The following is a 15,229-nucleotide window of genomic DNA, read 5'->3' as shown; positions in this document are numbered from 1 at the left end:
GAGGCAGCGGTGAGGCAGCAGAAGGTCGTGGCCAGCGGCGGCAGCGGAAGGCGTTCAGAAGTGGCAGGCAGCAGGGGACAGGTAAGGAGCGTCCGGCTGTGGGGTCACAGGGGGTCGCCTACTAGTTACTAGTTTTGAAGATTGAATATTAATTGTGTTTACATCATTCTCAATCCACAACAATCTCCTCTTTAACTTACCATGGCCACCCCCTCCCTTACTACTTTCAGATTGTTAGGAAAGTTGTTATTGGTCCCCAAATTATTTCATACCTTCTAGGTCCACCATGGTATCAGCAACAGCCCTAGGCTCAATGCAGCTTCTGCCATAGCCTCAGTCTCCTCAGTGCAACGCTGTCCATAATAGTGGCTACCGATTTGGGGGGGACATTAAAGCAGGCTGTGGGTCGCACCCCTTGCCAGCGCAGGTGGTCATAGCTTAAGATACAGTCAATCTAGATGCCTCATGCAAGGGCTGTAATGTTACATCCACAGATCACTAGAAATATCTTCTTAGAAATTGCACTTAGCTTAAAGCCAACTGAATATAGAATGAGGGACAGAAACCAAGCAACATATAAGCTACATATAAGAATTGACTGCATTCAGGAACTAAAAAAACTCCACTACTACTTAGCAGGTGTCCCCCATCCTAAGAATGTTTTCCAAGTGCCTGGGTGCGATTGTTCAGTGCATCCCCCTGCCTGTGAAAACAGCAGCTGCTGAATCTCCCACAGAATTTGAAAAGCTGGTCATGTGCTCATCTGGTGGGTTTAGCTCCTCCTGCAAAGCAAGGCTGATGTAAATCTGTCCTCCTATGTTGTGCTCCTAAGTCACAGCTTTTGCCGCACTCCGGTCACTGCTGCTGACTCTATGGAAGGCCTCGTGTATGACGCCCCCTGCCTTTGGATTGCAGTTCTGTGGCTTTGTGAATTACAAGCAGAGACGTATTATGGCATGGGCAAAGTGGGTAATTGCCCAGTGCCCCGTCTTCCAAGGCCCCCCCAGGAAAGTGATTTTTTTCAATATGTCACTTCTTTTCCTCATTCTCATCCTTTCCTCTGTCTGCTTACTCCTGCCTCAGATTGTCTCTCTCTACACAGTTTCATTTTAAGAATGTTGGTGTCTCAGCTAAGACACATTGTAGCTGGTCTGTGTGGCGCCCTAACTGCTAATTTGCCATATAAATCAATATTGTATGTTATCTTGCTGGCTTCAATGGGTGGAAAATGGTTTATAAAATTCAAAGTTGTTCTAAAGGGAGGGCCCAAAATATGCCTTGTCCGGGCCCCAAAACTCCTTAAAATGACACTGACTACAAGGCCTTCAGTTGGCACCCGACCTGTTCGCAGCACCAGTGAAGGTGGCCCGATGTTCTCCCTTCGACCTCTGCCTCTTCAGCAGTCAGCGCCCCTTTCTTATCCAATGCAAGTGCAAGCCCCTCCCCCTTTGCTGACTGACTTCTCGCCAGTCAGTCAGCAGGAGTCTCTTCACCTCACCGATCTGACCCTGGAAGTGATCCCATGTGATCCCAGTGGTGTAACTCAAAATAATGCCCCCCTGCACAATGTAAGAGCGACCCCCGAGTCTCCCATATCTCAAAGATATTCATTGACCTTGGCCTAATTTGTGGCTCCCTGGGTGGTTGGTGGGGCTCTGAAAGGGTGACCCCCCTTGCGCCGTACCTGCTTGTATTATGCCCTTGTGTGGGCCCGAGCAGCTCCACGGGAAGTTGGTGCCAATATCCACGTTAAAAGCACGTTTGTTGGCATGGGGGAGTGTCTTGCTGGGCACTCGCCAGCACAGCAGCTTCACTCTGTTTTTGCCGCGCAACATGGCAGGCTACATGGTCAGGTGGTGAGGTTGTTGGCAGTGTAACAAGAAACATCTGCTGCTGGCGGATGGGCGCGTTTGTTCATCTCGCTGTCTCAGCTGCTTTAAAGGCAAAAATGCACCTAGAAGCACTTAGAAAGACTGTCGTCCTGAGTTTTCAGGGCTATGTGAAAAACCGTAAATGTCAACATTTCAATTTAAATAGAGAATTATAACAATATCTAAAATCTTACCGGAGTTTCCATTTTATGGAGGAATCTGACATTCTCTCCCACTTCACATGGTGCAGCATCAGTTTTACTGGCCTCGTGACCAACCACGTGTTCAATAGCGTTCCCAAGAAGCACTACAGACATTTAAAGCTTAAACCTTGCCAAAAAATCTTCGGTGAAATAAACGTGCTTAGATTGCCTAAGAGACAAAAGTAGTCTGATGTTGCATCAAGCTAATCTCAAACTGTATGCTCCAGACTGCACAAAAATGCATAATTTAAAACTGTTCACTTTTTGCTTGAAGTCAGAAGACTTTGATCCACTAAATAGCTAAACATTGTTGCTATGCAAACAGAACGTTTAACATCTGCAAGATGTATAGGCACTTTTATTTACATTTAAATTAAAACTGAAATGCATTTGTATTATGTTTCTGAAAGGTGTGCGCTACATCTGCGGAGGGCTATTGTTTATTCATGCTGGAAAGCCTTTGAAATGTGCTAAAATGCTTCCCACTCATTATAAAGATCCGCCACCCATGGATTAGGACTTTGATGTCACCAATCCTGCTTCAAAGGCTTCTTTCAGTGCTATTAATCACAGTTTAGCCTCTGAAGATATAGCCAGGGAAAACATTTGGACATCTTCTGCTGGAGTTGCTAAAACTTGGAAATAGATGGAGCCTTGTACACACAAACATTCCACATGACTTCCATTTTTTGCTGCGGATATTCACTGTGACTTGCTGTTACTAGACTGCAACATTTGCAAATACATAACAAGACCATGTTTTTGCAGATCTGGGGTATCGCTTTAGCCTCAAAACAGTGTAAAGTATCTATTGACGCATAGGGGTGGTGGGCTGCAGATTTCCACATGTCAGAGGCAAGTGTTTGATCAGGTGTTGGAATAAGTCGGTAGTTCCTTGTTACCGCCAGCCCGACCATTTAGTAAATATTGAGTATTGGACGCGTCTTTACATGGCTGGTGACATATCTAAGTAGCATGAAGCTGAGTGCAGTCCGGAAACACTATGGATTTATCGGGCACGTAGTTTCTGCGACAGAAAAAGGCACGATTGTGTTGCAATTTGCACCATCGCTCGCACTGAAGTTAAAATTAATAGTACTACATGCTGTTGGAGAACCTCTCACAAGGAGCCTTCTAAAAAAATATTAGGTGAGTGGATTCAGAAAAAAACTCCTAACTATTTACACGTTCTTGCGTTTTCTAAAAGCTACTAGGTTTTAGAAGTTTGGGAGAAAGTTTTGTGAGTATATAGAAAACCATTTTGTGCTACAGTGGTTTTCCAGAACATATGGGGAAGGATTCGGTGGAGGGTGGGCGTGTTCATACAAGCTACTGTGAATAAAAAGAAAGGGGAATACGAGGCAGTGGGATGGAAGGGACAGGCATCGTTTTTACTATGTATGACATTAAAAGACTATGACAAGTCCTTTAACAGGTGTAGGGGAAATCAATTGAACTAGTGACATTAACTGCCACAACTTGCACGTGATCGTCGGTAGCCAAGAACTATAAGCAGGGCCACTGGAATTCTGTGATTGTGCGGCCGCAGTGATTTTCGCATAATTCTAGATGTGCTGCATTTGCCACATAATTCGTTTGTCACATAATCTGCAGATTTTAACAAAAAAAAAATTGTTTCTAGCTCAAGTGGTTAAAAAGTTACTTAAAATGCAGCAACGTGTGTTCCGCTCAGTTGGAAGGCCCTTTGCAAAGCTGGACTGGTCACCTTTCTGTTGCTTATTGCTATATTTGGGTTGTTAAACTGGTACTAATGAGGTGCAACTAATGCCCAGGCGGTGTTAATAAGTGTAGAAGTGTCAAAATAAGGACATGATAGTGCCGTATTATGTCGCATAATTTCCTTTTTCTTGTTGCATAATTCAATCCACCCTGCTGCATAAAATGTCCCTTGCCTGCCGCAGAATTCCAGTGGCCCTGACTATAAGTAGCTTGCTGAGTACCAGCACCATTATCAGTACATTAAAAAGACAGCCAAAGCAGGTGTTGGTTACTAAAGAGGATGTGATGCACTAGACTGCAGTAGCCTCAACGGATATGAATCGTGGGTTCATCACTGTCTGGAAGAAGCTAAAATGTACAGCATGAGTCTGTTCTCAAACAGAGCAGTGTGTGTAATCGTGCACGCAATGGAGAAGGTAACTCCCCTGATTCCTTTGCATCAATGGAAGCCACTGCGAATCAGCTCCCAGCATTTAAGGGAGATGATCATCTTGTGGGAACATCTCAGACTTAAACGCAGACTCAGCATCTTTCATCATTTTAGTCCCATTGAAGGAGATTTTGATGATAAATATCACTAAGTTGCATTGTAGACTTCTCCAACTGGTACAATACTAAAAGCAGTCTTTAGCGTCTCTGATGTCGAGTCCAGGTGGACCATGGATAGTTACAAATGTCAGTAACATCACAAAGCAATGCACCACTTCAGGTAAGATCCTAGGTAGCAAACAGAAACGTACTGCCATCTTTAAGTTAACTCTGTACCTTTAAAAAGCTTCCTCTTCCCTGGGTCCCTTCATCTGTGCTGAATACCATAAAGAGACATTGTTCTTGGGGCTTGAAAAATCAGCAAGAGCTGCTGCTTACTGGATTAAATGACTGCCAGGGAGCAGCTCAGTGCCTCTGTCACGCAAGAAAGTGTCAGTGACATACATTTGATCACGTCATATGAGTAGATGAAACCAGGATAACTGTTAAACTAATTCAGTAGCCCAGTGTCACCAAAGGTTTCTGGAGATTTAGGAAATATCACAGAAAGACTGATAGGGTGCATCTGTTCCAAGGTAAACTAGTGGAATTGTTGACAGTGGACATTGCAACATACCCTTCAGGAGAGAAATATCAAAACTGGGCATTCATAGTGCACAATGGGCCCGGTGACCAGTGTTCAAAGCACATGCAGCACATTATTAACACCCCACTGTGTCAGGTTTTATCCTACTTTTATTCTACAGCAGCTGCAAAGGTCCTACTGCAAGGACATGCTGCTGAGCAACGAGCCATGTACTCTCAAAATATTCCACATGTTTTGCTGGGAATACCCAAAAATGGAATAATATAAGGAACATGATGGAAGACGTTATGGAACGGTGGCTACAGCCCAGGAGTTATAAGTGGGATTCATTACAGTCAATAGAAGCACTGCAGTGAAGTGGCCATACGGCTTGAGAACAAAGCCCATGACCTTTGCTTTGGGCATGTTTACCCCTGGTGTTGTCACTTTGTGTGCATAAAAGTAAGCCTGTCTGTGAGATTCATGCTGTGGCTTACAAGTTCTTCTTGCACTTCTGCCATTCTTAAAGAGAATGCAAAGTTCTCATGCTTTGCCTGTCTAGCTCAGTTTGCCCCACCATCAGTTTAATACGTCAGTGCCCACTAAATGCACATACTTGCCGTGAAATACTGTATGTCGCATAACAGAACTGGAGGATGCTTTATTCAAATCAAATAAAGATTTTATTTCAGATTACGAATCTATAAACCACATACATCAATCCAACCATTCAATTAGTACAATAATCACAATTTAAAAATCAATAGGACCATAAAACGAAAAAGAAAAGAAAAAATAATCCCTTCTAAAAAATACTTAAAAAATGTAAGCAGGGGTTGCAATTATAATTTCTACACAGAAGTGGACATATGACCCAATTTAAGCTAGGCGTCTATGGAATTTGAACTCCTACAAGGTTTTTATTCAGCCTCTCTTTCTGCACAGTTATGTATTATCCAGGCTGCGTGTAGGAACCTTGCCATGCTAATCACTAGTACCACCTCCTTAGTGTTGGATTTCAATATCTTTAAGGCTGTCTAGAGAAACCTTAGGCCCGGGAGTCGGCACACAGGGAGAATCCATTTCCTACGAGGCTGTCATAGAGCAGGGCACAGGAAAATGAAGAGTGATGTCAAGACCAAAAATGTACATAGGGCAAGGATAGCTAAGATTACTAGAATTCCCCCATCTCCCTGTAAAATCTGCCAAAGGGAGCGTTCCATTACGAAACTTCATGTAAAGCTGCCTGCGAAAAGAGCTTTGTATGGCATCTAATGAAGGTTCGTAGCATGGAGTGATCTTGTGGTCTAGAAAAACGCTGGTTAGACTTCACGTGGAGCACTTCCTATTCTGCTCGCCCCATAGGTTGTCCCTGCAGCTGCCTCGATATCTATGCGACTTCGTCAAGCCTGGTCCACATGACCTCCAGGGCAAGAGCTTTAAACATTCTCTTTAAATATAACAACCAAGGGATTCTCAAGTGACCTGGTGAGTTTAGGAATTCTCTAAGGGGAGATCTGGAGGACTCCTGTTCGGGCGTTGTCCAAATCCTATGCCAGAACAATAAGGGGCTTAGCTGGATTGTAAAAGATATTGAGTACAAGCCCATGTCCTGGTGTACAGGGAGTGCTGGTGTGCTCTGGGGAAGAATAAGGAGTTGTCTAAGGAAACAGTTCTCTGCTACTAATAGCTCATTAGTGCAAGAGTGGCCCCACAATTCTGCACCATATAGGGCAGAAACTTTTTTGTGGGTTTAGATTCCTAGATTTCATGTTTTTGGCCATCTTGAGAATTGCCCCAGACTCTTGTTGGAGGCTGAGTGCGCTCTTAATGACCTCCGTTTCCCAATTGGAATTATTATATATTGTCTCCCCCAAGTAAACAAAATGATGTACCTGCCCAAGAGGGGAATTGTTAACCTCAATTCTTGAGTGTAGGAGCCTCATAAAATTCAATATCATATATTTTGTTTTCTATATATTTAACTCAAGGCCTCAATCAGAGCAGAGCAGAACAGCAGAAAGCATTTAGAATTGCTTGTAGTCCACTCAAGGTTTTGGAAGTGAGCAGACTATCGTCTGTGAATAGCAAGGTTGGAATTTTTGTATGGCTAATTTTAAGGGCGTCATTGTTTGCAAAGTTTAGTGCCCCAGCCAAATCGTTGACATAAAATGCAAAAAGTGTCTGAGCTAACATGCAACCCTGGTGCAATCCCCTCTCTATCCTAACCACATTCAACATCTCCCCGTTCTTCCCATACCGGAATCTTGCGACATTATTCTCATCTATACTTATTGGTATGTCTAGGATATGAGCTGGAACTCCCATTCTATCCAGAGCATCCCATAGTTTTCCTTAGGGGACCATGTCAAACGCAGATTTTAAATCTACGAAAATTACGAGAGGATTAACTTTTCCCAGCAGATAAATTCAATGATAAACAGACCAAAATCTCTCTTTGAAATACTGGTATTCATACAGCATGAAAAGATTGCCTCCTTTCAATTAGAGAAAAATACTAATATGGAGCAACATACCAGTAAGATCCACGTCCTCTGCAGGCTGTTGCGAAGTCACTCTTTCTACTACAACTGTGAAAACCTTATTCTCCTATGTGACAGTTCTCTGGCTGCACATGTCTATTGGAAGCTAGTTAAAACTGACATATTGCTAACTTATACAAACAAGCATTTGCAATGCAATAGGTCTCGCATTTACGCGAGTTTAAGCTATTGGCATTGTAAATGACGATGCCTTTTATTTATGTTTGAAAAACGAAAACACAAATAAAAGGCATTGTTATTTGCAATGTGAATAGCTCAAACTCGCGTAAATGCGAGACCTATTGCATTGTAAATGCTTGTTGTTCCTTTCACTGTAGCAGTGACCTGGTTTGTTTTAAAAAAAATAAGACCTTTGGCCTCACGCTGTTTGTTCATTTGCATCTCACTGATGCTGGGAACAAAGAGATTGCAATCTTTACTGCCGATCTTTACTGCCGTGCGGCCCGCGAAAGTGAAAGCAAACGAGTGCTTTCAGGCCTCCAAATGGTGCGCGCGCCCGGCCGGCGCACATGCACTGTATTTGGAGGCCTGAAAACACTCGTTTGCACTTCCAGAACCCCCATTTACAAAAGCTCTCGCGAGAGCAGCGCTAAAGCGCTGTCTCAGGCGAGACCTAAAAACGATAGAAGCCCAGATTCACTAAAACTTCCACAGTTGCAAAATGATGTGAAGTAATGCAAAACAGCACACGGATACTTACTTTATAGCGCAAAGGGTATTTCGTTTTGGAAAGGTGTCCTTTTTTCAGGAAAAATACCTCTTTCTTCAGTAGGTCAGTGTAAATAACATAGGTTTTGACCCAAAGCCTGATCTACTAAGATAGCTGGAGACCAGACACTGCATCAAATAACTCCTCCTTGAAGCAGACACCAAGCAGAGATATCTTCATTTCTGGAGAAAAAAAAACATGTTGCATGTGTGCTCATGGGGACACAGCACACTTCCAGCGCATGAGATCTTTCTCTGTTGTCTAGACATTGGAACTTGTACTGTAAGAGTATACTTCCAGTAGAAATCCAATGCTAGACCGCGCACACTGACCTCTGCACGGCTGTGAGTCAGGATAGACTCCCTTTTAGAGCACCAGCACAGCGAATGACCGCAATAGCGGCCAAACTTAATAGATATGGTTCCAAGCTGTGTTTTCCTCTTTTCAGTGCAGCACAGCACATTTTGTTTTTTGACTGCATTGAAAGAAAAATGAGTAAATCTGCCCCATAATGTTTATATTGAAATGTTACCCAACTACCAGGACCACCCCACAACTTCCTTTCTTCAAACAATTCTAAAGAGATACACAGCAACTCAATTTTTATCATAACGTTCCAAAAGAAAGCTTCTTGCATTTAAATAATTTGGCCAGAGATCAGGAGCATACAACGTAGCCTTCTCCCTCATGATATTGTCCCAGCTATCTGAACTATCACTCCCTGATCTACCAGGAAAAAGGATTGAGAGGAGAGGCCTGCAGCCTTGTAGTCCCTCCATTTGTACTCCTGACAGCATACAAACTCTTCTACTATAGCTTTATAGCCTGCCACCGAGGGCTATGGCAGTTGTTTAAAGGCCCTGAATCCAAATTATAGGCCCAAGCCGCAAGCGAGGGCCTATAACGAGGGAAAGGGGCCTTTAACAACAGGTATAGCATGAGGCAGAAGGGCTATAAGGCTATTAGAACATTCCACCCACGAAGGGTAGAATGTTCTAAATTAAAAAGGGAGAAACATGGAGCCAAACTTTGGAATGTTGACGCTCCGGGCTTATGCCAGCCATTATAAGCCCAATACTACTCCATTTTCTTCAGTGGAGCTCTAAACATTCCAATGTTCTAATAAAGAATCTAAATTTGGTTTGATGGTTGCATAAAGCTCTACTTTTTGTAACATTCCTCTTGGTCATCGTACATATTTCTCCCATAGATTTGTCTGAAAGAATCAGTTTGCCTATGAGCCCATGTCCTATTATGAATGCGGGTGCAGGGACAAGCAGGTCTTAAGAGGTGCACTAACAGTGTGCAAAAAAAAAGGGTGATGTACTGCCAGTGCACCTCCTGACAGTCTCACTCTCGTAGGGTGAGAGGGGGTCCTCCCAAATATCATCCTCCCAGTCATCAGCTCTGCCCCTCTTTAAAGTGGAGATTGGTGCCGCCTGCGCATAGAAAGATAGAACAGCTGCTTCTGTCAGCTGCTCCATATTTCACTGAATGCACTACCAGGGGTGCAGCAAATTATTTGTAATAGAGCTCACTATCCCTGTTTGCCCCCCGGCGCACCTATTTGAAGGTGCATCATGGCGCAAACCAGGACAATGCACCCTCTCTTTATTATAAGCCCGGTACACCATTTCAAAACTCTCCAACCACCTCCCTTTTGTGCGTTACTTCTTTAGGTTACAATTAAATATGAAACATGCATTCACTTGTTTTTTCAGGTAATCTGGCCCAGTCAAGAGCAAGAGTCACAGCTGCTTCCAGGTCTTTGCCACCCCAACTCAATGCAGGACGTATCAAGGTTGGTAGTTGTTCTATTATTAAGAAACTATTTTAAAAAATAACTTTCTGTAAAACATAGTCAAATATCAGTCAATGCAAATGTCAATAGTAAGTGTCATAGATTCCAGACTTATGCGGTATAAAAATGTATATTGTTTGAAGTGATTGTGTTTTAGAGAATATTTGGAGGTATGTAAAAGTTAACTAAAGTATTATTTAGTTGTTCTTTGTGACTATGAGCTACTAAGAGTTACTTATATGTAGCGTTGTATTCTAAACACACTTAAAATATTATGTAATAATTCTTCAGCTTCGTAATTTTCCTAAACATAACAGCCTATTGTTAATGGTTAAAAAATAAAATGGATTCCTGTGTATGCATTCCATTTTCAATTGTAGGATGATGCTGTACCAATATCTGAAAGTAATAATGAGGAAACAGGAAGTAGTACAAGTGTTAGCTTTATTCTCGTCCAGTTTTACAATATAGTTACCCACCACCCCAGTCATATATATAACCCTTGAGGGAGCCTGGGCCCACTTACACAGTAACACTTAGTCAACGATCTTTTTGTGCGACATGAGAGGTAAGGAAAACTTTTTCTTTCAGTCTCCAAATACAGTGTAACGAGTTTAGTTACACAATAACTCAGTTTAACACCAAGGCCCTCATTACGATGTCGGGCGGACATCACCGTTGCAGAGTGGGAACCGACCGACCGTTTCACAAACCATCTACCTATCGCACTGAATCCATTTCCAAATGAATCCCAACACCTTCAGCTGCCAAACCACTCAAATCCTTCTGGACATCAGTAATGTTCTTTATGTACTTCTGTAAGTCCTTGCTCTTGTCTGGAAACTAAGTGTGACACTGTGGGACTTTTAACACTCTACAGACTCCACTTTCTTTTGCCAGCAAAATGTCCAAAGCAAGCCGATTCTGCAAAACCATAGCTCATGTGGCAACCATCTCAGTAGTCACCAACAACAAAGCTCCAGCAGTATTAGTGGACAATCTATCAACTACTGTGGACAACTTTCTGATCTTGATGTCATTCAATATCATCCCTACATTTGGTATGATAGCTCCAAAGATATCTCCCACAATCTCTCCAGCACTCAGTCCACGTTCTTGTTTCGACTTCTCTTTCCAGGCAGGAAGATCAAAATCTTCCACATGATAAACCTTCAAAAACACTGCACCTAAATAACATCTACCATACCATTTGCTAGGCAGTTAAAAATAAGCATTCTTTCCACACAAAATAAACTCCAGGAATTACTGGGTCAGTTCCACCCAGAACCAACTTCCATGACCCTAGAACCCCAAATGTGTGATCACATTCACTCTTCCCTAAAAATATAGAACTGTAGTCACTCTTGTCGTGGTGTACGCATAATCTCTCTTGATTTTGCCAGTTCAATGACAATGCTCCAGTGTTTCCTGCCGTTTGATGTTGCCTCTCCTCTGGTGACCAATTTTGAACATGGACCCCTCTCGCTGCATCTGTCAGTACTGCACTATATCTATCTTCTACTTGATCTATAAATTTCTTCTCAATGTCAGAAAGGGCACGTGTTAAATTATGTCTATGCGTATAAGCTGTATCCATCATTTTAGTTGAAACTAAATTTCTACCTGCAATTTTCACAGTTTTGGCATATGAATGTCTGTTCAAGTGCTTAAACATCAGCACTTCTGAAAGAAATAGATCATAATTTGAAAAATAATACTCAAAATGACCCTTTGCATAAAATATACTTAGAAGCAAACTACAGCTAATGTCGTAAATCAAAGGAAGATGGTGATAGGTAATGCCTTCAGCTGCTGAAGCAGGTAACTGCATACAAACAAAGCAATCCCTCGCTTCCTTAGTATCTACAGACTCATAAAGCAATCTAGCAAAATCATTTAGTGTAAAATCTACCCTTGACAAATCTGTATGTATATACTGTTCTCCTAATAAAACTAAGCCTCCATCTGCATCAGGTGAGGATTTCTTCTTAGGTATCGGTCTCTCTTATATGCTACCGGCAGGATTCTCCGCCGATGCCCTTTTATTGTTCATCATGCATAGTAAATTCAAACCATTACATGTTCAGAAATACAAAGAATAAGCACATTAAAACAATGCCGAATGATATACAATACATTTCTATTTCATTTTGGCTGAACCTGACTAGTGTTTAATACTGCACTGTAACTATACTGTAGTGTCCAATAAAATAATCAAAGTAAATATAAAAGACCACTGGAGCCTGCTTGGATTGAAGTTCTAATATCTCCTGGGTGCTACCAGTCTTAATACCGGATGGTAAAGTGCTGAAATGTGAAAAAAAACTGGCTGGATAGTCTTGATCGAATTTGAATACTTCGACCTATATCCGCTCTTGCTTAACCAGTTGATCTTGAAGCACCAGAATATTTTATGCGTCTTGGTAACTTGATTATTGATGTGAGTATGCACTGCGAATTTGCTCAAAAGCCTCAGTGTTTTATACTGATCCAGAGAATAATTTTCAATGTAGTGCCAGGATTTCAATAGTTTACAATTGATATGGGAGTCCGTGGAATCGAGACATATGCAAACAAGATGTATAATGTCTTCCTTAGGGGCATCACATAATCTGCACGATCTGTTTCCATACTGGTTGATCGGTCAAAGATGGGAGGGTTCCAAGCCTGATGGCCAACAGTTTCCCCTTTAGATGCAGTGGGTAGGTTGTGCTCAACAATGCTGCTGGTTTTAAGATGTCATATGATTGTATTGTCATCCAGGCATGGGACCTGGCAGTGAATCTATGCTTGTCATCAATTAGGGAGTGCAATCTGGCAGATTTATTGATGGCACGGCAGAACACCGTGTACGGTAAATCTAAATGCCTTAAGTCTATTGTATTTGTTTCTTGTAGTGAAGACTTCAGGTATTTGCTGTAAGCCAAGAGGGGGTAGCTTCCCAGGGACTGCCACAGAGCATTGTCCAGAGGGCTGCCTTGAATTAGCCGTACTTTATACCACGTTTTAGTGGTGTGGTATCTTCTCACTATGGTTTGCTGCATTAGCCCGAGTTCTAGTCAGACTTGTGCGGGCGAGCCATTCCGTGGCAGTCCAAGAACTCGCTTATAAACACTTCTTTGCAATTTGTCCAGAATTGGTGTGTCTTTCCCATGCATGGCAGCACTTGCGTAGGTAACTGTAGGGAGGAATTTCGCAGGACTCAAACATAAACCTACAATCAATACTATAATCCCTAAAATTACACGTGTCAGACGAACACTTATTATGCATCTCCGTTTATGATTAGGAATTCTAGTTCCCATACTAATGTAGATTCAGACCTAGTTGGGGAGAGCAATAGCAGTTACCGAGTTCTTTCCTGTTGATCTCCACCTGTACAAATAGCTAACAGTCTATATTCAGAGTTTAATTTCTTTATTTACAAGTCTATATACAATCTTTGTGAGTCTTCCCCAGTCCTACTCCATGTTATTCTAAATGTATTCTTCTTCCACTGAGGTCTTTATGCAACTTAATACAGTTCACTCAACATCCCTAACAGGAAGAGAACCAAGGTCCTCAGTGACCATTTCCAGTAGTCCTCTCCTTAGTTCAGCAACTAATGCAAGAGACTCTTCCGGATCCAGATGAGGAAATTCAGTTTCGTTTAGTATCAGGTTTCTCAAACCACTCAGTACTGGTGGGTAAGGAAGGACTAATGTAAGAAGAATGTTCACATCAGTCCCTGGGATCTTCAACACAACATGTATTATCATTTCAGAACTCCCAGAAGTCTCCTTCATCATCATTCGCAGCCAGGTAAGTCAGCTCAGGGGACATGTACCTCCGACAAGACTCCTTCGATCTCTTGAATCACCTAAGATTAAGCCCTTCACCTTTATTTCCACTGTGTTGTAATTCAGATGTTTCAATTATGGGTACAAGTGCTCCTCCAGAGGACAACTGCAAACTTCTTCTTGATTGCTCCCTTGGCCAGCTTTCTTCCGCTCACAACCGTGGTCCTATAGCACTAGTTGCTTTGCCGGGATCAGGATCTAACTCGTTCACCACTACCCACCAATTTCCCTTGAGTCAGCTCCAACTTCTCGTTCTCCTGGACCCCCCTTGGTTTCGGTTTATGCTAGCGCTGTTTCAGGCTTTGTGTGTCCTGTTTGGAAGACCACCACACTTCACAGCAGTCGGTGTAACCAGAATCATTTGAAACGCACCACGCCAAAGAGGCTCAAGGCAGTTCTTTCTCACATGTTTCTTGACAACAACCCAGTGGGGTTGTGACACTGCTCCTGGTGTGAAGGTGCTACTGCTGCTTCATCCTGGTGAGACACAGAATGAACTACATCAGCTAACCCCTTACAGTAGTGAAACAGCAAATCCTTTGATATGTCCACAAGCATCTTGGCAGGCACAGCAGGTAATATCGCTCAATTAGAATTTCATGTGGTGATAGTCCTGTTCTTCTGTCTGGAATACTGAAAAGACTTATCAATACAAGAGGCAAAGCATCAGACCATTTCAAAGACATTGACGCATACGCTTTAGCCTACCTGGATTTTAAAGTGCCATTTATCTGTTCCATGATACCTGAAGCTTCTAGCCGATAACTGCAATGCAGTCTCTGCTCCTCCTGTAATGCTGCACATAACAATCCCAAGATCTCATTTATAAATGAGACTCTCAGTCTGACTCCAAAGTAGTTGGAAATCCGAATCTTGGGATGAATTCCCTCAGCAGTAACTTAGCTGCAGTGAGACTGTCACATCTCCTAGTAGAATAGGATAAGCTTCCACCCAATGAGAAGATATGCACACCACCACCAAAATGTACCTCAATCCATTACACACAGGCATCTCAACAAAGTCCAACTACATCCTGTTAAAAGGCCCTCCTGACTTCCCACTATGGCTCAAGGTAACAGCAGTTCTCTTTTTCACATTCATTTGCTGACAGGTCACACACTTATGACACAATGCTTCAGCTATAACTCGGAATTTTGGATTAAAACATGTTTGTCTGAACAACCTCACCATCGTATCCCTTCCTACATGTGTTAGCTCATAAATATGTTTGGCCATCTGGTACAACAAACTATTGGGTAACACGGGTCTTCCATCACCTGAAACCCAAATGTCATCATCTCTTTTTGCACATCCTGCTCTAATCCAACCTAATTGCTGTTCCTCAGACACCTAAAGCTTGAAACCTTTCCACCTCATCCCAAGTATCAGCAACGGTCATCATAAAGTTGAAATTGGCCTCATCTCTCTGTTCATTCAAGTACACAATG

At 42.5% G+C, this 15,229-nt stretch overlaps 1 protein-coding gene across 4 annotated transcripts in view; it reads left to right on the top strand.

Moving 5' to 3' along the window:
- The window catches only part of MYO3B (myosin IIIB), a 2,253,613-nt gene that overhangs the window by 1,641,493 nt on the left and 596,891 nt on the right, over window positions 1–15,229 (top strand). For all 4 annotated transcript variants that reach the window (XM_085645333.1, XM_085645331.1, XM_085645332.1 and 1 more), the window contains one exon: window positions 9,863–9,942. In XM_085645333.1, the coding sequence (XP_085501459.1) occupies window positions 9,863–9,942 (80 nt within the window). The remainder of the gene's footprint in view (window positions 1–9,862; window positions 9,943–15,229) is intronic.

This window comes from Triturus cristatus, chromosome 3_1 (assembly GCF_964204655.1).
Source record: "Triturus cristatus chromosome 3_1, aTriCri1.1, whole genome shotgun sequence".
Lineage (NCBI taxonomy): Eukaryota > Metazoa > Chordata > Amphibia > Caudata > Salamandridae > Triturus > Triturus cristatus.
The sequence above is the reverse complement of the archived record's forward strand: the minus strand, read 5'-3'. Positions and strand labels throughout refer to the sequence as shown.